Source organism: Colius striatus, chromosome 4 (genome assembly GCF_028858725.1).
Source record: "Colius striatus isolate bColStr4 chromosome 4, bColStr4.1.hap1, whole genome shotgun sequence".
In the NCBI taxonomy this organism is placed as follows: Eukaryota; Metazoa; Chordata; class Aves; order Coliiformes; family Coliidae; genus Colius; species Colius striatus.
In genome coordinates, this window is record NC_084762.1 from 75,156,077 (window position 1) to 75,177,547 (window position 21,471).

At 35.4% G+C, this 21,471-nt stretch overlaps 1 protein-coding gene across 5 annotated transcripts in view; it reads left to right on the forward strand.

The window, feature by feature from the left end:
• The window catches only part of VPS13B (vacuolar protein sorting 13 homolog B), a 457,128-nt gene that overhangs the window by 297,121 nt on the left and 138,536 nt on the right, over window positions 1-21,471 (forward strand). For all 5 annotated transcript variants that reach the window (XM_061995669.1, XM_061995671.1, XM_061995673.1 and 2 more), the window contains 3 exons: window positions 1,049-1,252; window positions 10,490-10,616; window positions 12,385-12,528. In XM_061995669.1, coding sequence (XP_061851653.1) covers window positions 1,049-1,252; window positions 10,490-10,616; window positions 12,385-12,528 — 475 coding nt within the window. The remainder of the gene's footprint in view (window positions 1-1,048; window positions 1,253-10,489; window positions 10,617-12,384; window positions 12,529-21,471) is intronic.

Below are 21,471 nucleotides of genomic sequence, written 5' to 3' on the forward strand. Positions count from 1 at the left end.
ATTTATTTTTAGATTGTTGGGATCAATGATTAAACAAATTGCAGAGTTAGTAAGTTCTCTATGGAGGCAGCAGTTATATACTAAAAAACAGCTCTGGTATAAGATACTCACCTAGAATGGAACAGTAGATGGGATGACATATACAAGTAAGAAGCTTAAGATTCAACCCAGACATGAAATCAGTAAAACTACAATTTGACATGATCATAGATTCGAAGAAAAAAAAAAAAATAGAGCCCCTTGGTCCTTTTGCTGTCTTGTTTTAAAAACCAGTGATATGTTCAATTGTACATTTTTGTTATGATGTCAAACAAACGACAAATGGTAGTAAGAGACTTCTCTGATACTGGTCACTGGTAAAACCAAATGCTCTCAGCAGCCTTCATTCTTCCAGTAGCTCTGGAATGTTTTGTTGAAGTTTAGTATGTTTCCCCAGCTCAGCTGAAGACTGAAACATTTCATAAAGTCTCATGTAGTAGAGTTTAGCAGAATGCACAAGTAATGCCATTCACTCAGAAATGCCTTTTTTTTCTCACTTGTCAGAGAAATGTTAATAACAAAGCACTGTAGTGAACTTCCATGTTAAAAAGATTGGATTTCCACCATCTTGGAATGCTCTTTTTAATTTTTATTCTTTGGTAAATCTGAAGAGTGAAACAACTGTCTTACAATAGTTTGTGATACTGATACATTGCTGAGTTTTTTAGGACTAGAATGTGACATCCTATATCTATTTAGTAGATATTAATTAGACTTACTTCCTCTTAAAGCTGCTCATATGAACATGATTGAAAATGCAGTGAAGTCAATGGATTGATCTTATATAGACTTTGATGGATTTGGCTAACTTTAGTATATTTGCATATCTTCCGTTGACTTCCATAGGAAAGAGTCAGCTTCCAAAGATCTGGACTTAATGCTTAGATGCAATCAAGAATTGCAAATTTGTTCCCTTAATGAATGTCCAACTGGTCTGATTTGACTTTTGTTGCCGAATATTTATTTATTTAATTGAATTGTATTTATTTTTTTTTCCCTTGCATTACAGGAGGGCACTTAATCTAGGAATACTTCGAGATCCTGGATCAGAGGTTGAAGACAGACAATATCAAATAGATCTTCAATCTATAAACATTGGTACTGCTCATTGGAATCAATTGAAACCAGAGAAGGAAAATGGAAAAGGCGGGGGTTTAACAGAGAGTGAAAGAAATTCTCAAAATCCAGCACTTGAGTGGAACATGGCCAGTAGGTAGGAAGGAATTTTTTTTAACTTACTCTTTTCTAGAATTACATGGCACAAACACAGCAGATGTCATTTGCGGTGTATCTGAATCAAATAATTCTGTATTGGTTTTACTTTACAAATGCGTTTCCGTGGAGTTTTGACTTATACATTTGAAATGCATATTACTATTGTTCCGCTGTAGTTACTGTCTAGTTATTGTGTGCCTTTGCTTCCATTATAAGATCTTTCCTGGGTGGCTTACTGTATGTCTATAAAAATAACTCCAAGGCTGAGACTTCGTTTTTTCCAGCCTACAAGTAGCGGAAGAGTTTGGATTTTATTTAGATTTTTTTCTTTTAAACTTCTTTTGTTTTGTATTTTTACAAAGCTTGAGTAAAACCAGTATAGACATTTCTAAGTTTGAGAAGGATAAAGCAGAACATTTCCTATTGGTTCTAAACTAGTTTTTGCACTTCTATAACTAAAACCAGATGAATTAAGAGAATGAGATAATTCACCGTGTCTCCCTTATTGTGTATTGTATAATACGTGCATGCAAAGCCCTGCCATCTAGTTAAAAAAGGTTGAAAAGTAAAGTATGCATACACTTGTATGTTGTTTTACATTTTAAAGTTTTCAAATGTAAAATAGTTTTTTTTAATGGGTAGTTTGTGAAAAGTAGAAATTTTAAAATCAGCTTTAGTATGTTTTTTTAATACTCAAAAATTCCTACAGGTGGTTTAAAAAGCTTTCAAAAGTAATTTTGTGGATTTAGAAGCATTTCTGCTAGAAGATGCCTGGTTCCCCACATATTTATTTTTATTTTTTCATCCAAAAGTCTTTTTTATGTAATTCATACACAAACAGTCCAATTTTTATGTGTGCATAATTTTATGGTTTTGAGGATTCCTATCTGAATTGAGGGGAGAACATCTAAAGGTGATACAGAAAAACAGGCAGAATCATAAGGAAAGAAAAAATTGACCTATTGCTGGTTTAATTTAAAAAAAAAAAGAAAAGAGAGATGAGAGGACTGTGTGAGATTTTTCTGCAAAGCAAACTGTAGCAAGGTAAGCTACATGAGGACGATATGCAGATTGAGCGTTGTTAGGTGATGTATTAATGAAAGATTAAGAAATCAAATAAGTTTACTCTAGAGGAGTGTGTGCAGGAAAAACATGTGATCAAGAATAAATGCCTGTTTATCATTGACAAATAGACATCAGGAAAATCAGATCTAGCCAAAGTAATGGAGTGACAGGAGTACAAACAAAAAATTACATGGAGTAATGGTATCTGTTCTTCATTTGTAAGATCAACCAGTTCTCTCCTGCGTTTCCTTTTTTTTTTTTTTAATTTAATTGACATAATTCCATAGACAATTTTTCTTTTAAATTCTTAGCCTAGAAAAAATGTCTATGACCCTCTAGTTCAGCAGGTTGCCCATGAAGTTCTTTTTCAGAAAACAATGTAGGGCCACTGAGAAGAGAACCTTAATCTCCAAAGGACTTCTGACTAATTCACAAGTTAAACTAACATAGCAAAACTAACCACTGAACAGTTGGCTTTCCATTTCCTTCCCATGGATGACTGAAATCGTGCTACCAGCACACTTGGGTCTGAGCTTTATGGTTATAGATTTGGATGAGAAATGATGGGATTCCTTAAAAGCTTTTAAGATAGAATAAGAGAAGCATCTATTACAGATAATCGGAGTTCCCTTGATTGTTTTGTGGTTTTTTTACTGTCTGCTTCGACATTCTGGTTTTCCTCAGCAGACTTCCAAAATAAAATTTTGTTAGAATATATTTGACAAATAATTAAATTTGCCTTAAAATTGCTTTTGAATGAATCTTCTACTTGGGTTGTAGTTTAGATCAGTAGTAATTAAATGTATTTCCTTTCTGGTATGCAATTCAGTAATTTAATTACATTTTGAATTTGTTTAAAGAGAAGGTTGCTAGGAGTATTTTCTTGTTCTTTTGGCTTAAAATTTTACACATTTATTACAGTTCTTTTTCAGGATGTTCACATTTTTACTCTTTAGTTGGCAGTCAGTTTTGCTGTATCTGGGGTTTTTTTATGTTCTGTGGAAGGGGTGTGCTGAGAACTGGAAGAACCTGCACTGTACTCTGCCATTCACTGAGATACTTGCAATATGTACCAAGAGGGTGGCTGCACTATGTTTCACGCGATGCTTAGTGTTTTCAAGGTGAAATGTATCTTAAGATTTCTTGGAGCTACCACAAAAGCTTTATTCTTTAACCTATTTGTGCTATTGTTTTCTTTTTTAATTCTTTACATTTCTTAGACATTTTTAACCTGGAATGTAATGGTTTTTTTTTTTTTACTGAGTTATTTTAGAGTTAATTTTTTAATTTGCTTTTAATATACCTCTGTTTGTTTTTACTTATGATTTAGACCAGGTGATGTGCTTTATTGGTTCACTAGGTTTTAAGATTTTTATTTGAGATCCATTTCCCTCATTTTTTAATTCTTAGGTGCCATGTGGTACAGTATAAAATTCAATCTATATCCAAGTATATCATACAGTTAATTTACAGAAAACTTCAGCATAGATACCAACCATCCATTTTCCATATTATATTTTCCATATTATATTTTTTTTAAATGAAGTTTTTAAAGTTCTGAAATAGAGAACATTGTAATTTAGTCTAGTAGATTGCAATTTGAAGTTTTTAAAATTTACATGAAACCCAGGTCACTCTAAATATAAGAACTATGGATATCATACAAAGAAATGTGTGAAAGCTTTTGATAATTTATCATTTAAATGCTTTAAGAATCTTTACTCAGAAAGCAAATCCTACAGATTTTCCCAGTACTTTTTTGGAATACATGATTTCTAGCACTTGATATCTCATGAGTCTGAACTTTTTAGAAACTTGTACATTGCAATTTGGAAAGTACACCGTCTTGTTTTGAGACTGTGTTGAATATTTCCAGGTGTATAGTGTAAAATTGTTCAAGAACGGCTATTATGAAGGGCTGTTGTGATGCCTCCTGTGCCTGCGCAGGTCACTCCCAAGAATGGGGGAAGTGGAGCAATCTGGTAGAGTGGATGCTGTCTCTCAGAAGAAAAACCTCCAAATACTGTGCTGTACTTAGGATTGAGGATCATAACTCTTTCCATTATGAAATGTTTATACTTCACTGTAGATGTTATAAAAAGCTCCCTAATGGTGTAATATATAAAAAGAATACTGGAAACAGTCAGACAGTTCTAATAAGGTTACGTACAAATGAAACCTGTCCACATTTATTCCCTTTACCAAACAGCATGTGGGGAACTGGGAGTACTTAACCAAAAGAAGTTTTTTTGATTGAAAACTGCTTTTTCAGCTTGCAGATCTCCTCCCTCTCCCTCTTCTCAATGGAAAAAACAACAGCCCTGAAGGAAATAAAGAAATATATCCTCTCTTGAGGCCTCGCCCCCATCCCTGTGCAATCCTTCTACAGATCCCAGCAGCAACTTCTGCTTCCTGCAGCCTGGATAAACTCTGTTTTAAAAAAAAAAATAATAATTGAGTTTAAAAGCATTACTTCTCTATATAGTAATGAATTGAGTGTGGCAATAGACTGCATTACAGTTTTGTCCTTGGCATACCACCATCTGGAACAGCTCTCTTCGGCTCTCATTGAGTATGTCAGGAAGCCACTTATCTGTTGTACAAAACTGAGCAACAGTTTTGCTTTGCAAGGATCCTCAGAAAGGTTTCCTGCAGATTTTTCTTTGAATAGATTTCATCTTTATGCTTTTTTCAGAACTTGAAGTGCAGTTTGCCACATTCTGGTAACAAAAGCAGGAAATAGTGATCTGTAGAACAATGTGTAGGGGACTAGGGGCATTCCCTGGGAATCTTTTGGAAAAAATACAATACATTAGTATTCAGCCCTGTATTTTAGTCACCATGTATATTGTACCTAGCATTGTGCTTCAGTATTCTTACTGTACCTAGCCTTACTCCATAAGATAGAGTATGTTGTTTTCTTTATTAATCTACAGCAATGAAATATTGCATTATATTCTTAACAAGATGAAAATTATCTTTACTGGGGTGTAATTATATAACAATACACATTCCATACAGGCAGATGGCATGTGTTTGTTTGTTGTCTAATTTTAGTCATTAGATAATCCTCAAGATATTGCTATGCTATTTCATTGTCTTGCAATGTGTCTTTCTAACACCTCAGTGGAAGGGATGTGAACTGTTCTGCCCACTGGGAGACAGAGGAGATGGAGGCATGATGATGTCATTGGTAGCTAGATATCCTGATATACTCATGAATGAGTGATTAAGTGATTTATACAACTACACGGGAAACATTCAAGAGAAAAATCTTTCCTGAGTCCTAAGTTGACAAGCTAACCAATGTAACATCTCTCAGTGTGCCTTGCTACTAGAGAGCACTATTTGATGATGTGGCGTATTCCATGCTAATACTTGGAGTCTTTTTTGCTTTTTCAAGTCACTAAATGTTTTGTGAGCATTCATTTCTCTATATATAGTAAACTTACATGGCATAATTCATGTCTTGAATGTATATTAGTTTCTCCCTGACCCGTGTGTTTTTTATGTAAGGGCTCAAACACTGCATTCAGTAAGGTATTATTAAGAAAAAAATTGGAAGGAGAACATTTCCAAGTTTCCTATCTAGGTTATGTTTAGCTCTTACTGGCCAGTATTTTCTATTTGTTTCAATTATTTTTTTCCACATAAGAAGGCCAAGTTAGAGTCTTTCTTGTGCATTTTCACAGTTTATCCAGTTTCACATCATCACACCTCCTTAATTAGTACAACATCATCTCTTTGGCAGTCGTTTCTTCTTGTATAAATTCAACATGCTTCTGTGTGTGTGTAATCAAATACGGCTGATTTATTTGATGTAATCAAATGTTGTTGCTTTGATTATGAAATTCTGCTGTTCACTTTTTTTCTTTCTTCTTCCCACAATATTTTTTGTCATACTAAGCGTTACATATGTCTTTGCTTTCAAGGTACTTCCAGCCTCCTCTTGTTTGTTCACTTCCCCTTATGTGTCTTCTGTCATGTACTTCTGTCACATCTATACTAACTGCTCATCAGATTTCATCATCCCAGTTACCAGGGCTGCTGCATTTAATTTTTGAAGAAGCACTTGCTTGCTTACTCCTAGGCTAACCTGTATGTTACAAAGGCATTCGCTGTGAACATTCACAAAGTTATTGCAATCTTTTCTTCCAAATTGTTTCAAACAGAATTTGGTTCTATTATACTGTAATATAAAAACTCATAAGACAACTTTCAGGTTGCCACTGCATGGATATCATTACCTACAGTGCTGTTAGTTGTTCCCTTTTGCTTCCCTGGCTGCATGTGTGATTTTTCTTGTACTTAAAACTGTAAGCCTGTGTGGACAGAGATGTTTTGTGTCCTGTGCTTTTACAGTGTAGATTTGTGGTCCGTAACCAGAGTTCATGTTATCATGGAGATATGGCTCAAATTCAGCACCAAGTAAAAGTCACCTCCAAGGCCTTATCACAACTGCTTTTCTGCTTCGTTGCTTTGTATTAGCATATGATCTTTCAAATGTGCTGTACTTTTAAGTGTAGATGATCAGCTTCTTTAACATCTCTAAAAGTACTTGCTTTTACTTTTTTTTTTCCAAGACAAATATGTAACAGATGCATAAATGAACCACGGAATGAATGTGCTGCAGACATAGAGCCATCATTACGCTCTTCACCATCAAGTTTTTTCATAAGCTCATGTGGCGTACACCTGTGTTAAGTTAATGGTGCACTTAGGTGCAGTGTGGAAGACTTAATAATTCAAAGTGGAATTTGTTTCTTTGTTCCTGTTGCACTCTTTCTTATATTCTCTCCCTTCATTATTTACTGTGCTCTGTTTGCCTTCTGTTTGTACTTACAATTATTTAGCTAATACTTGATTTGGCTCAGCTTCAAATTCACCAACTAGAAATGTGGAAAGCAGCGAGTAGAGCAGGACAGGGATACCATGTAAGGATGGTTTTTTTTTTTTTAAAGATGATCTATCTTTATTACCAAAAAAAGTCCTTTAAGATATAGTTTTGGGTATCGACTAGAATAACATTTGAAACTTAAGAAACAGAAATATGTATGAGCTGAAAAATAATTTGAACAACTATTGAAGAGAGACAGTTGTGGGTCTGGGATTCTACAAATAACTTGCTTTTACAGCTCTGTTTCATATATTAAAATTATTCTTACTCGCATTTTTATGCCACTTCAAGTGGAAGTTTTCTAATGTATAGCTGTATATTCCTTCATAGAATTGATTTTTCTACTTAGGTCTTTCATCTTCCTCGGAAACAAAGGCATTTCTCATCCCATTGAGAAGCGGAAATAGGAATTGGGTAGAAAGCCATCTGGTTTAAATTTGAAATTAAGATGATGGCAGGGAAAGAAACATTAGTTCAACTGGCAAAATCTAAGACCATTTTCTCAGCTGAAGATGAACGCTAACCACTAATGTGTCTGCTTTCTAATTTGAGGATCTAACCAGATTAATCTTGCTTTAAAAACCATCATTAGAGATCAGCAGAGCTACAGCTGGCCAGAATGTTAAAGCATTTAATGCAAGGTGGTTTTCTCACATTCACTAATTCACTTGCTCTTAAGCATAGTTCATACTACTTGCAGTAACAGGTAGCCTGCTCAGCCGAGTTTGTGCAGGTCATTGGAAGCAAAAGTTTATTAGACTTGTGCTCAGTGAATACTAGCTCTGTGCTCTGTAGCATCTGTTGTTAACCTGTGTATACTGTCACCCTAAGTAAATTTAAAAGCTTTAAGGCCTACCCACATCTGACAGTCTAGATTCCCTAATAGATCATCATGTTTTCTACATCTTGAGGATAGTCAAGCCAATTGTTAGAATTTGAAGTATCAAAATCAAAATAGTCTAAGCAGTAAATTGTTGGATTTTGAGTCTTCTGAAGTTAACTGAATTACAGTCATGTTATGATATCTATTCAATTTTTTTTGGTGTAACTCAGGCTACAGATAATCATCATTTGAGATTGTTTACTTTTCAACAGAATCCATTTCAGACTGTTACCTTTACTAGACTATGTATATCAATATCCGTTCTTAATCAAGAGATTTAATGACCTATTCCTCACACAGCCCAACAATTTCTGTTAAGACAGGCATACAACCACATTATTTGATAATATTAAAATAGGTAACTCTAGGTGATGATAACAAATAATTGTATAATTTCATAGTTTATGAGTCTGACTCACTTGTGTGATTTATAGAATCATAGAATGGTAGGGATTGGAAGGGACTTCTAGAGATCTAGTCCAACCCCTCTGGAGAAGCAGGGCAACCTAGATCAGGTCGCATAGGAACACGTCCAGGTGGGTCTTGAAGACCTCCAAGGAAAGAGACTCCACAACCCCTCTGGGCAGCCTGTGCCAGGGCTCCCTCACCTGAACAGTGAAATAGTTTTTTCTTATATTTAAATGGAACATTTTGTGTTCCAGCATCATCCCTTTACCCCTTTGTCCTGTTGCTAGATACTATAGAAAAAAGGGATGCCCCAACCTCCTGACACCCACCCTTTAGATATTTATAAATGTTAATAAGATCTCCCCTCAGTCTCCTCTTCTCCAGACTAAACAGCCCCAGTTCCCGCAGCCTTTCCTCATAAGGAAGAGGCTCCAGTCCCCTGATCATCTTGGTGGCCCTGTGCTGGACTCTCTCCGGAAGTTCTCTGTCACTCTTGGACTAATAACTTCTCAATGATTGTTTTCCTTGGTGAAATGCAAGTATTTAGCATTTCTGTAAAAGATAATAGGTAAAAAGAATTATCAAAAAACTATCTTGATGGAAGAGTTCTCTCAGGAACTTGAACTGTGTTCTTTTTTAGAGGCTGAACACCATCTTGATCTCATTACTTTTTTTTTTACTCATCAGAGGCTCTCAGATGGCATTTTGTGACAATAGTTTATTTGACCTGACCCAGAAGATTCTGGCTATTTGGAATGTGTTGTCATAAGCTATTAGTGATCCATCTATAACAGTATTATGCCTCTAGGCTTAGTATTTGGTTAAAGGAAAAGAAATAAACACCGAGCAGGAAAACAAATGTAATTCTCAAGTTTAATGGCACAAATATTCTTGGCAAACAAACATTGATATTTAGGTGAAAAGTTATCAACTTAAGAACAACTGCTGTCAGAAACAGTGGAGTTTCTGGACATCCCTCCATTTTCAAGACATTTTAAAAATCTTGGTCAGTAGTTTTTTATAAATTTAATGTGTGAGCCCTAGCATTTCATGGAATTTGCTAATTTAATTTTTCCTGTGTTTGATTTTTATGTCGCTTATGTTGTGTGCAGAATCTGGGCCCCTCAGTTCAACAAGGATAGGGAGCTGCTTGAAAGAGTTCAGCACAGGGCCACAAAGATGATTAAAGGAGTGGAGCATCTCCCTTATGAAGAAATGCTGGGGGAGCTGGGGCTCTTTAGCTTGGAGAAGAGACTGAGGGGTGACCTCATTAATGTTTACAAATATGTAAAGGGCGGGTGTCAGGAGGATGGAGCCAGGCTGTTCTCATTGATGTCCAATGATAGGACAAGGGTAACGGGTACAAGCTGGAACACACAAGGTTCTAAAGAAACATAAGGAAAACTTCTTCACTGTGACAGCGCACTGGAACGGGCTGCCCAGATGGGGTGTGGAGTCTCCTTCTCTCGAGACATTCAAAACTCACCTGGATGAGTTCCTGTGTGACCTACTCTAGGTAGTCCTGCTCTGGCAGTGGGGTTGAACTAGGTGAACTTTCAAAGTCCCTTCTAACCCTTAACATTCTGTGATTCTGTGGGATTCTGTGAAAGTGAAGGGCGTCCACAGACAAGATTGAAAAATACTGATAACAAACTTGGTTGTGTCTGTTCAAATTATTTTGCATAGTTCATTAAATGATAGAAGCAGCAATGTTTAATGTTAAATGTCAAACCAAATGTCTACATGGAGATGGGTTGTAGAGTCAAATATTTAGACATAACTTTTTCTGAGAAATGAAGGCAGAAGTCTACTTTCAGAATTGGAATTAGTGTGATTTATAATTATTATATTTTTTTGCTTTTTAAGGTACCAATCAGATGATAAATTGATATTAAAGTAGTTTTGTGCTTCATTCTGGCTGTAAAGAGTTTATACAACAATTTATAATGTAATTTCATCATTTTTATTCTTCTTTCTTTTAGCATAAGACGACATCAGGAAAGGAGAGCAATTTTAACTCCAATTTTAACAGATTTCACAGTTCGAATAACTGCAGCTCCTGCAATTATTTTTACAAAAATTGATGGCGGAGAGAATTTACACCCAGAGGTTTGTACAAAATGTTGAACGGGAATAGCATAACTTAATATGTGGATAATCTGAATATTTTACTGTTACATTGTTTCAGGTGTCCAGGTGTGTTTTGAAACACAGAGATCACTAACTCTGGAGTGATCTCCCTATCACTCTTTCTCTCTGGAGAAAGAATTTGCGTATGGCATTTGATATTCAATGCAGCCTGACTAGAGGTAGATAAGCCTGTTTACAATTCAGAAAATGGGAATCCTTTAGTGATTTCCAGCAATATTTTTAAAAGATTTGTGATAGAAAGGTGTTGAGAAGAGGTGCTACAGTACAACGTTACAAAACATTTTATTCACAAGCTTCTCAAAAAGAAGCCTGAAAGTGCAATCTATGCACTATCTGTGTACTAGAAGAAAGTTCAGGCAAGTTCTTTTATAAAGATTTTCAAGTCCCAGATTGCACAACATGTCCACTCCCCATCCATTACTGTGAATACTTTAAGATACTCTGAATTTAACAATTTACCAGTCTGTGGGTCGACTTTAAATATTTAGTCTGTGAAGCTTGATACACAAAAGATATTGACTTGCTTTTTGCTGTTAGTTTGTAGGATAAGAATCTAAAACAGTTTATGTAGGGGATATATCAGAAAGTTTTTGTCAGCTCACACAGAATATTTCTCATAACAGCTACCTCCTGGGAAGAGCAAAACTGATACATAACTGATAACATAAAGATTATTAGGTGTATATTGTGATGTGCACTAGGTGTACATCGTTGGAAAATAATAGCTAATAGATATAAAAGAAAAAATTGTCAGCTTTGTATTTTGCATAAAGGGTCATCACACAGGCAGATGGAAAATTATGTAATGTAAAAAAGAAATAGCTTAGAGGGTAGCTATTATGCATAGAAGAAGATTTAAAAAAAAATCAAATCTCTGAGCTTTGCTAATGCTTATGTGCAAGAATTTCAGTGTTTTCTCTACAGATATTCTTCCTGTTATCTGTTCCCTGGATGGCGTTCCCTGATGAAGGGAGATGTCTATGTTAGACTGTGAAGAGCTTTAACATTGTGCAACCTTCATGAGAAGGGGCAGTACTTCTACTTGTTAAGCAACCCTTCTGCATTGGTTCTGTTTTTCATCTCTTTATCACTTGCCAACAGTAAAACAATTACCAAACGATAAGCTTTTTTTGTCTTAGATGACACCAATAAAACCATGGCCGTCCAACTAGCTTTGCCAAGATATTAACAATGGTTTACAGGTAACAAGAAATCAATTAGGTTGGTTAACAGTGAGTTCCAACACATGATTTCATTATAAATCAAGAAAAGTTTATGTTTAAACAAAAAAAAATACATAATTTTCTTGGAAGGAAAGGAAAATTGGAGTCTTTGCCAGGGAAATAAAAAAGGAAATCTGACAGTCTACTGTTTGATACAATCAAGAAATGGAAACAAGACCTCACACATGAGATACTTTTCCTGCAAAATTTGTCTTAATAGTTATGCTGTTGAAAGCCAAACAAAAGATAAGTGAAATCATTAGTTTAGATGCCTGAGGCACCACTTTCTCCTAAAAAGACCAGAGAAATACTCTATACCATGTTGAAGCTTTACCTACAGCAGAAAATCACAATACAGCTATATAGAATCATAGAATGGTAGGATTGGAAAAGACTTTTAGAGATCATCTAGTCCAACCCCATGCAGAAGCAGGTCCACCTAGAATCTGGAAGTTATTTCCTCAGTAGCTGTTATCTAGAATTTTCCCTCAATTTCTCCGCAGGAAATTTTGGTGTGTGGTCATTCTTTGGAGGTAAATGTGACAACAAACCTGGATTTCTTCCTCAGTGTGGCTCAAGTACAACTTCTCCAGCAGCTGGTACAAGCTAATATGGTTGGACTAGAACCTTCCAGTAGCACCGCTGAGGTAGGTTTTTCTCTGGTTTGCAACTGTTCTTTTGACAGTACCATAGCTCTGATCAGGTTTTCTACATCATCTAGATAAAATTATGTAAGTAAATGAGATAAATGTTTTATTGTTTGTTTGGGCAGCTTTAAAATGCGTTCTAATACTGTTCTAACAATAGAATGAGTGTTATTTTGACAGCAATATTGTTCAGTAAATTAGACTAAGGTGATTCTCCAACATTTTTATGTACAAGTAGAATTACCATATGTAAATGATTAAGGAAACCAATTTTGAAGTAGGTTTTTGAGGTTCTTTGGTATTTAACTTGAACTTTTATTGAAGCTTTGGCATCTGCTAATGAGTTCACATAATACACTGTGCTTCACTAAAGCCAGTAAACTATAAAACTTTCTCTGTGCTTCATAACCACAGGAGAAAACCATGGGAGAAAAGAAAGTGAAAACGTTGCCCTATGAAAAAAAATATGTATTTCTCTTCAAAAACAGGAATCTAGTTGGGCTGACAACATGTTTAAGACAGTAGAAATTAATATATGACAAAGCACTAATTCCACTGGAACGAGTGTTGGACCCATTGAGAAATTTTCACAAGAACAAGAGTTAGGGAGAGAGTTAAAGTGCAAGACACATCCCTTTGCAAGAATCTGACTAATGGGAGACCTGAATAAATTTTTCTCCTTCCTTTTTTGAGTCTCACAGATTCAATGTGTGAGTCTGGGTGGAAGCAAGGAATGCTCTAGAGCAGCCAAACTACTTATATTCCTCTCTCCTCACCCTGTCAAAACCCCAGAAGCTGTTTGTATTTGCTAATCTAGGCATCACATTACTCCTTACTCCTTTATCCTTTCCCAAGAATAGAGGGGAATAAAGGGCGTTGTTTCATTACCATGTTGAAACATTAAAGATGTAGAAAAATAATTCTTTTCCTTGGATACTTTGCAGACACAGGGCCTCTTTTGGAGATGAACGTTATGAATAAGTGTGTATGGGAATATCTTCAATAAATAGTTTGTGAAGCACTCTTTTCCCATTGTCAGTGGATGGATAGAATCAGAAGATTTGAATGGGTGCCAAAAATTTTAATTTTGAGTTGGCGCTGTGCAGAAGTGCTGCATGACTCATGTGGAGTATACAAACTTAAAAGCAATTTACTATGTAATTTCAGAAAGCTTTTTGTTGAATACATCCCAAGATACCTATTTGTTCTTTATTGATATCTCCCTTGCATTATTGAGGTCTCCTGTAATGAGTAATGGGAATATTTCTGGTTCAAGATGATGTTTGCCTTCGTTTTAATAAGTTTCAGAACTATGTCTTGATTTACTATACAGAAAATGTAAAATCCAATGGTTACTCTTTGTCCAGTTCTTCAGTGTTCTGTATTCTCATGTTGCCTATATGAAGACACCCTACCCTCTAATATATGCACATTTATTATTATCCTTATGTTTCTCCTTAAGTAATCAAAGAGAAACATAATGCACTGATTGTATACTGATGTTTTCATCTCAGTGAATGAAATCTGGAGCCTGCACATGGCTGTTCATACTTGACACCTGCTAATTGTTTCATTGCATGAATCACAATATTACTTAGGTTGGAAGCCAGCCTCTGGAGACCATTCTTTTGCTCAAAAGAACACTATTGTCAAAACTGGATCAGACTTTTCAATTCATTGTTCAGTCTTTATCTCCAAGGAAGGATATTGCAGTGCCCCTCAGGGTAATTGTCTTGTCCTTAACTATGCTCAGTCTGGCAAACTTTTGTCTTTATTCAGAATTTGGCTTCATACAATATTAACTCTTGACATTTCACTATACACCTCTAAGAACAGTCTGACCTCTTCATGATTCTGCTTTAGGTAACTGGAAATAGCAATTTGATACCCAACCACCATCCTTAGCCTTCTCATTTTCCATCTCAACAAACCTAGTTCTATTACCTTCTCCTCATAAATCCTGTGGTTTAACCTATTAACCCTCTTGACGATTCTCTGCACACTCAGATTTGTCGGTCTTTTTCTTCTACTGTTGAGCTCAAATCTAGAGATAGTACTCTAGATGTGGAGTCACAAATACCTAATAAAAGGAAAAAAATCTCACCTCTGATCTAGTGGCTATGCTGTTAATGGTCTCAGTAGGTGTTTAGCCTTCAAGGCTGCAAGAGCATGCTGCTGTTACGTGTTCCATTTGTTGTAAGCCAGGACCCTTGGGTTCTTTTCTACAAAGCTACTCTATAGCAGTTGTCCACCAGCCTGCATGTGTTTTGGGAATTTTCCATCTCAGGACTCTGTTTAGCTTTGACCTTTGTGGGGTTTCTGTTAAATCATTCCTCCACTTTGTCATGTCCTTCTGAATGGCAACCCTACCCCCTGAGTGTACCAACAACTCCACACACTTTGGTGTAATCTTTGAACTTTATTTGGGTGTGTTTTGTATCATTGCCAAGGTACTTAATAAAGACTTTAAACATGATCAAACTGTGAGAGGTGTCAGTCTATAACTAGTTCAGCTATACTTTGGAACAGTAGCCATTACTCTGATATTGGTGATCTAGTCATGTTTTTACTCACCTTGTAGTCCACCCATTCACAGATAGTGGAATTGGCTTTTGTAAAAATGTGTTCTGTCACCTTCCCAGGGACTACAATGAAGCTATTAAGTATGCCACTGGATGTTCCTCCTTGCTCTTTTTGAAGAGAATGACATTTACTGTTTTACAGATGTCACAGACTTTTCCAGACAACATATCTTTTCACATAGGATGAGAATCTCAACAGTGGCTTTAGCCAGTTCCACAAACACTTTTGGATGTGTTCTGTCTGATATTTTAGAAGAAAAAATAAGCTGAAGTTATTCATCCTCCATAGGGTCTCCGAAGGTATTGCAAACTACCTAGGCTGCTATGCAGATCATAGTGATACACAGAACCTGTACTCTTGTTTCTTCTGCTGCAGTGTTACTCTTGTATTTGTATTCAGTAGTTTTATTCAGCAGGGTGATTCATAAAAAAATAGCTTTAAGATTTTTTTTTTTGTAGCATTCTAGGATTTTTACCAGCATTCTATCAGATGCTTAAGCATGTTTAACAGAAGAGTAGGAAGAAACAGGCTGCATTCCCCTTGGGAAAGGACAAAAAATAGAGAACCCAAACATTTTACATTTTCAAATTAGAATGTCTGAAGCCTGTCTTCCAAACCTGCCTCAAGATACCATGACAATGATTTAGAGGGTTTTTTAAGTTGAAAGCAGTAGAACATTTTAAACCAAATGTTGTTTTGGAATTTGCACACTAATTTACACCATTCAATTCTATGCATGAAGTACTTGTTCCGTTATTTTCAAGAGTATTCAGAACTTACAAACATACAATGCTTCTCTTCAGGCATTTGTGCAGAAATGAGTAACCACACAATAAACAGAAGTGTGTAAAAAGAGTGCATACAGGCATTGATTCTCTTAACAGGCCTTGAATTTCTTGAGATAACTGACTCTAAGTGAAATTGGGTTTACTGATTTTTTTTTCTGCTAAAATAATGAAAAAAACTGAAATACATTCTTGTCAAAGATTTTGTTGAGCGTCTGTCAAAAAGTGTACTTGAATACTGAAAACCGAACTGTACCAGAAGCTATTGGATTCATGTGTTGCCTAAACATAGGAAAAGAAAAATAGTGGTAAATTCTTCACTTTTTTTTAGTACATTGCTGCCACTGTTAAAGACACTGCAGGTGAATACTGTAAGAACTAGAAATGCATTGGAATTTTTGCAGATCTGACCATGGACTGCTGAAAGCTGAAAAAAAATATTGTTTCCAAAGATGTCCAGCTGATTAAAAATTTGGTATTGCTAGTAGGGATTTAGCCATTTTAATTTAAAATTTTAAAAAATCCGGTGTGCAGAATACACAGTGTCACTGTCTAAGATTTGAAAGGACTTTTGAGCACCAGGAGACAAAAGGAAAATTAGAGTGGAACTCAGATGATGAATGGAATTTTTTATGACAGTGACTTAGGGCAATGAGTGTATTTGCTTGGCTTTCTTTAGGCACTCCAATTATTACTAATTAATACTATTTTGCATATTTTTCCTGCAGGTAAGCTGCTCAACCACATTTAAAGACACGGTGTTTAACCTGTTTTAAGGAAGCAATTTTAACATTAAGTCTTACTTAAAGGAAAAGTTTGTAAAATTGTATATTCATCTCATTGTTCTTGTTTCCTGTTCACACAGTGACTGTTCACACACAGTTATGCATATATGTATAGTTACAGTTGATTTTTTTAGCATAAAAAGCTTAAGTTAGGATAAAATCACAGAAGGCCTACAGAGTTCAGATAGTCTAGGTCATTGCTTACAACAAGCCTAATTAGATTGGGTTGCTCTTGAATACTTGCAAAGACAGAAATTATACAACCTCTTTGAACAGCTTAGTTGACCATTCAAATGGTTAAAAAAAATCCTAGTATCTAATTGGAATTCCTTACGGTCCCACTTACGTCTATTGCTTCTTATCCTGTCATGGGGCATCTCTGAGAACAGTCTGACACCATCTTCTCTCTGGGCTGCATTCAGGTAGTTGAACACATGCCCGTGGTTGCCGTCTGATTAAACTTTTTGTCATCTGATATTACTGTCTTGATTTTGCAGCCCTCTGTTGAAGTCAGTTTTCTTGTACTGTGAGGATCAAAACTGGGTAAAGTATTTCAGATATCGTCTAATGAATACTGAATCGACAATAATCACTTCACTCAATCTATGGACCATGCTTCTGCCAGTACAGTCTAAGGTGTTGCATGGTCACCTTTACTGCTCAGACTAACTGGCTCATGTCCACCAGGGCTGCTGTGCAACCAGCTTGTATCATTACCGAGGATCTTCCTTCCCAGATACAGGAAAGATTCCTGTTTGGCTTATTTGTCTACCCCATGTCCCTAGGGACAGCAGTCCTGCCCTTGCACGTTTTCACTGCTTCCCATTAATCAATGTAGTCTGAGCTCAGTCATTCAACTACTTTCGTATCCATTTGGTAGCACCAGGCTGTAGTGTTCAAATTTAGATACAGGAATATCATGGAAGTGTTAAAAGTCTTGCTAACGTTAAAGTAAATGACATCTATTGCTCTACATTTATCATGGAAGGTAATGAGGTGATCTGATAGATATCAGCTTTGTGAATACTGAGAAAGGGCAAACATGTCGGTCAGAAGCTTTGCTTTGTTATTCTTAGCTTTGTCATCTAGCCAGATTCATCTTTTTTTTTTTTACACTTATTGTGTTGTGCTTTTTTTTTTTGAGCCAAATATTTCTTTTAGTAAACATCCAAGTAAAAACTAGAAATATGCAAAGTTTCTCTCTTTTTCTGCTACTCTTTCTACACGCCTCCTTGTTGATTCTTTCTGCAGCAAGGTGAGCACTCAAGGGTCCTAGCTATGTGGGCTGATGACAGCTTTTCCAGCAAGCAGCCCTTTAAAGCTAACCAATATTCCAAAGAAACATAACAAAATATTTGGGGATTCTGAATATGATTTGTGGGACAGGGATTGTATCACAAGACTCAAATGCATTCACCTTGGCTGCAAGATGAATGGTTTGGAGCTGTGAAGCCACAAATATTTGAAAAGTGCAAACATCAAGGCTGAAATAGACTATCTAGAGTTCTATAAAGAATTATAGTGATACACATGGAGTCATATAATTAAAAATGAAAGGAAACATTATTCAGGTTTGAATGTTGGGGAAAATTTTATGTGGTGTAGAATGCTGCCAAGGGACATGACACTGTCCAAAAGAGTCAGAACTTAAAATGAACAACTGTAGCACAATTTTAAAATTTCATTTGAAGTTCATCTCAGCTGACAATATGACTTATTCCTTCTATTTTCTTCTCCCTTCTGAAAGCAATTCTCTTAGGAATTATAAAGCCTATCCCATTTCCATGATGAATTTTCAGGTTGGATTTTTAGGTTTTATTTTTAGATTTGATCATTATTTTTTGTTAGTTGCAAACTTTGCAGTTTTGAGTTAAATTTGAGATATTTTCTCTGTAACTTTGAAACATGGACTTGCATTTTATGCTTTATGTAGTTTATTTTAGCCTGAATGCAAAGTGAGAAATTATCAATAGTTAATTAATTATATTGTAACAATACTTTCCAGAGTTAAAATCATCTTGTAATTACTTCTCATAAGTAATAAAATTACTTGTTGGAAGATAGCCTACTGCTAATACAGTTATTAATCAGTCTCAGTCCTCAGCTGAGAACAAACTTCAGAGAACCTGCATGTTTCTCAGACCTTCTCTCTCTGTTGCATTTGACTGGGGCTCACATCTAGAGAGCTTTTTCTGTACGTACTCAACCTGGGTTTTTGGAACAAAGCAATCTTTTAATAGCTGAGTTGAACAGCCGTTTGTGGCTCTTCAACAGCAGGAGATAAAGAGCTTGTTTGTTCTTTATTTTTAAAGGAAATAAATTTAAAAATCTTTATGTAAGCAAGCTTGACATATTTTTAAAAAATAATATAGGTTTCAGTGACAAACCTGTGGAATTCCTACATGTTCCTATCTGTGTTACTCTAAATTGAATTCCCACTCTTATATAGTTAGTTTCATTTGCCTTTTTTAATGTGAAAATGAAGATATACCAAGGCAAGGGATGGAAAGTTTTCAAGAGGCTGGACTTAAGCTGATTGAAAGCAGGTGGCTATACACATTGTATCACAATTTTGGCACACTGCTCATTAAGAAAACCTATGCCACTGAAACTAATTCACACCCAACAGATGTTTAGTACCATAAAGGAATATGACCTGCTTGACACCAGTCACTGGAAGGAAAACATTTTTTTCTTTTGATGTTTTGCATTAGGTACCATGCATATTACATGTGTCTCACACACTGAAAATAAAACTAATTTTACATAAACGCACATGCATCCTGCTGTTCAGACAATATAATGTTTTACAGAGAAATTTAGGGTTCACTAACAATGTTTGGGTTCATTTAGTAGTAGTAGTAGATATTCCATTCAAAAACAAAGTAAATTCTAAGTCAAATTGAAAAATCTTAAAACTATATAATTACATTTTGTCTAAATGTACTGGTAGTAAAAATCTAGCAGTAACCTGATGGAATACTAGTAATCTTTTGTCTAACAGTTGATCTTTTTTAAATTTCATGATTATTATAAGTGGCTTGTTTTGGATCCCTGCCTTTAGCCCAGTACTGTGTGTAGGTATATGAGTTTGAAGTGTAAAATGTCAGATTATAAATTACTGTAACAATCCATACTTGATTGGAATAAACTTATGGATCAGATTTTAAAATTAACAAGTAATTAAGATTGTAAATACCCTTAGTTTACAGCTGCCTGTTTGATTTGTTAATAAATATTTGACCTTTGAAGTCAGGGAAGCATTTGTGGTGAGTTTTTTAAGGTTTCAGATAACTAGGAAATTCTTATTTGTACTTTTCCTCTCTCCAGTAGCACCATGATAGCCTAAAGCTGGGCTTCAAATAAAATTAAGAATTTTAGGTTCGAGTCTTGGAAAGGCAATAATCCACTTAGCTTTCAGTCCAACGCAGAAGTAACACGTGTGCAGCTCATTATTTATATGAATAAATAGCTTATGGGAATGACATTACACGTCTGGCTGGGAGCAGTGACGTTCTCTCTAAAGAGAATGAACAGTGCAGTGTTTGCCTACTCTCTGTGTTCTCTTTGACTTCTAGCAAATGAGTACAAATCATCAGTATTATGATGGATAAGTTTTCATCTCAAAATATTTTTACAGTTTCTATCTGGATCTCACTCTGGATATAAATTAACTATGTTCTAATCCTTGGTGATAGGAGCTAGGTGACATATAAAACATGCCCTGTACATTCTAGTACTAAGGATGCTGGGTACTTTACAATCTTTTGTGACAGTCAATAAATAGACGTAATTTAGAGTATGTCTGTCCTTAATAGTAGATAGTTCTGTAATTCTGTGTTTTAAAACATGACTAGAAGCTTCTAGGGTAGAGTATCTGAGGTTTGTCTTACTCTTGATAAAGTACACTTTTACTTGGAATAAATGGGAAGTGAAATTAGCTGTATTATCACACCACTAAAGGGCCATTTATTCTAGTAATGTATATTGCTATATTAATGACATTTCTGCTGCAGGTCCTCTTTGGAGCAACAGAGTTTTCCCCCCTGAAAAAGCACATAAACAGAAAATTACAAGTCCTTCTGTGCCTAACAGCTTCATGTTCCTACCAATAACTACACAAACCTAAAAAATGTAGTCTGTATCTTTTTATTTAAAGACTCTCTGAAATACAGAAATAGAGCAGAGGTTACTTGAACTTTTTTGTTATTATCAGCAACACTTTCCTAGCAGAAGTGACAGTACTATTTTCTCTTGTTTTTTAAAAACTACTTGATATCTGCTAGAGAGAATCTCTTGGATTCCTTTTCTGTTTTTACAATGTATAAAAATGAATTTTGACCCTCAAGTGCTGCCAATATTAAAATATTTCTATGTCTTTACATTTATTCACTCTTATTATTACTAGGAATCTGTTTCAATTGGTTCTTTAAGGCAGTCTTGAAAGCTGAGATTAAAAATTTGCTCTTAAGGTGTGACAGGGAAGGGTTCTCCTAGTTCTTTTCTACTACTGCATTATCTGAAAAAACTGGACAGTTTAGCGCATTTCGATTTGAAAGTACTCAGGAATTAATTATGTGCCTTTTGCAAAGACATCTGAGGATATTTGAAATTAAGTCTAATTTAATAGTACAGGAAATAAAACTCTTAAGTATTTAGACAAAAGTAGGCTCTTTCACATTTTCAGGAATTAAAATTATAGTATGTCTGAAATTTCTTTTAAATATGTTTATAAATGGGAACAACATGTATATGGCTCTGAAAACCCACAAACATACCTTAATCCAGTA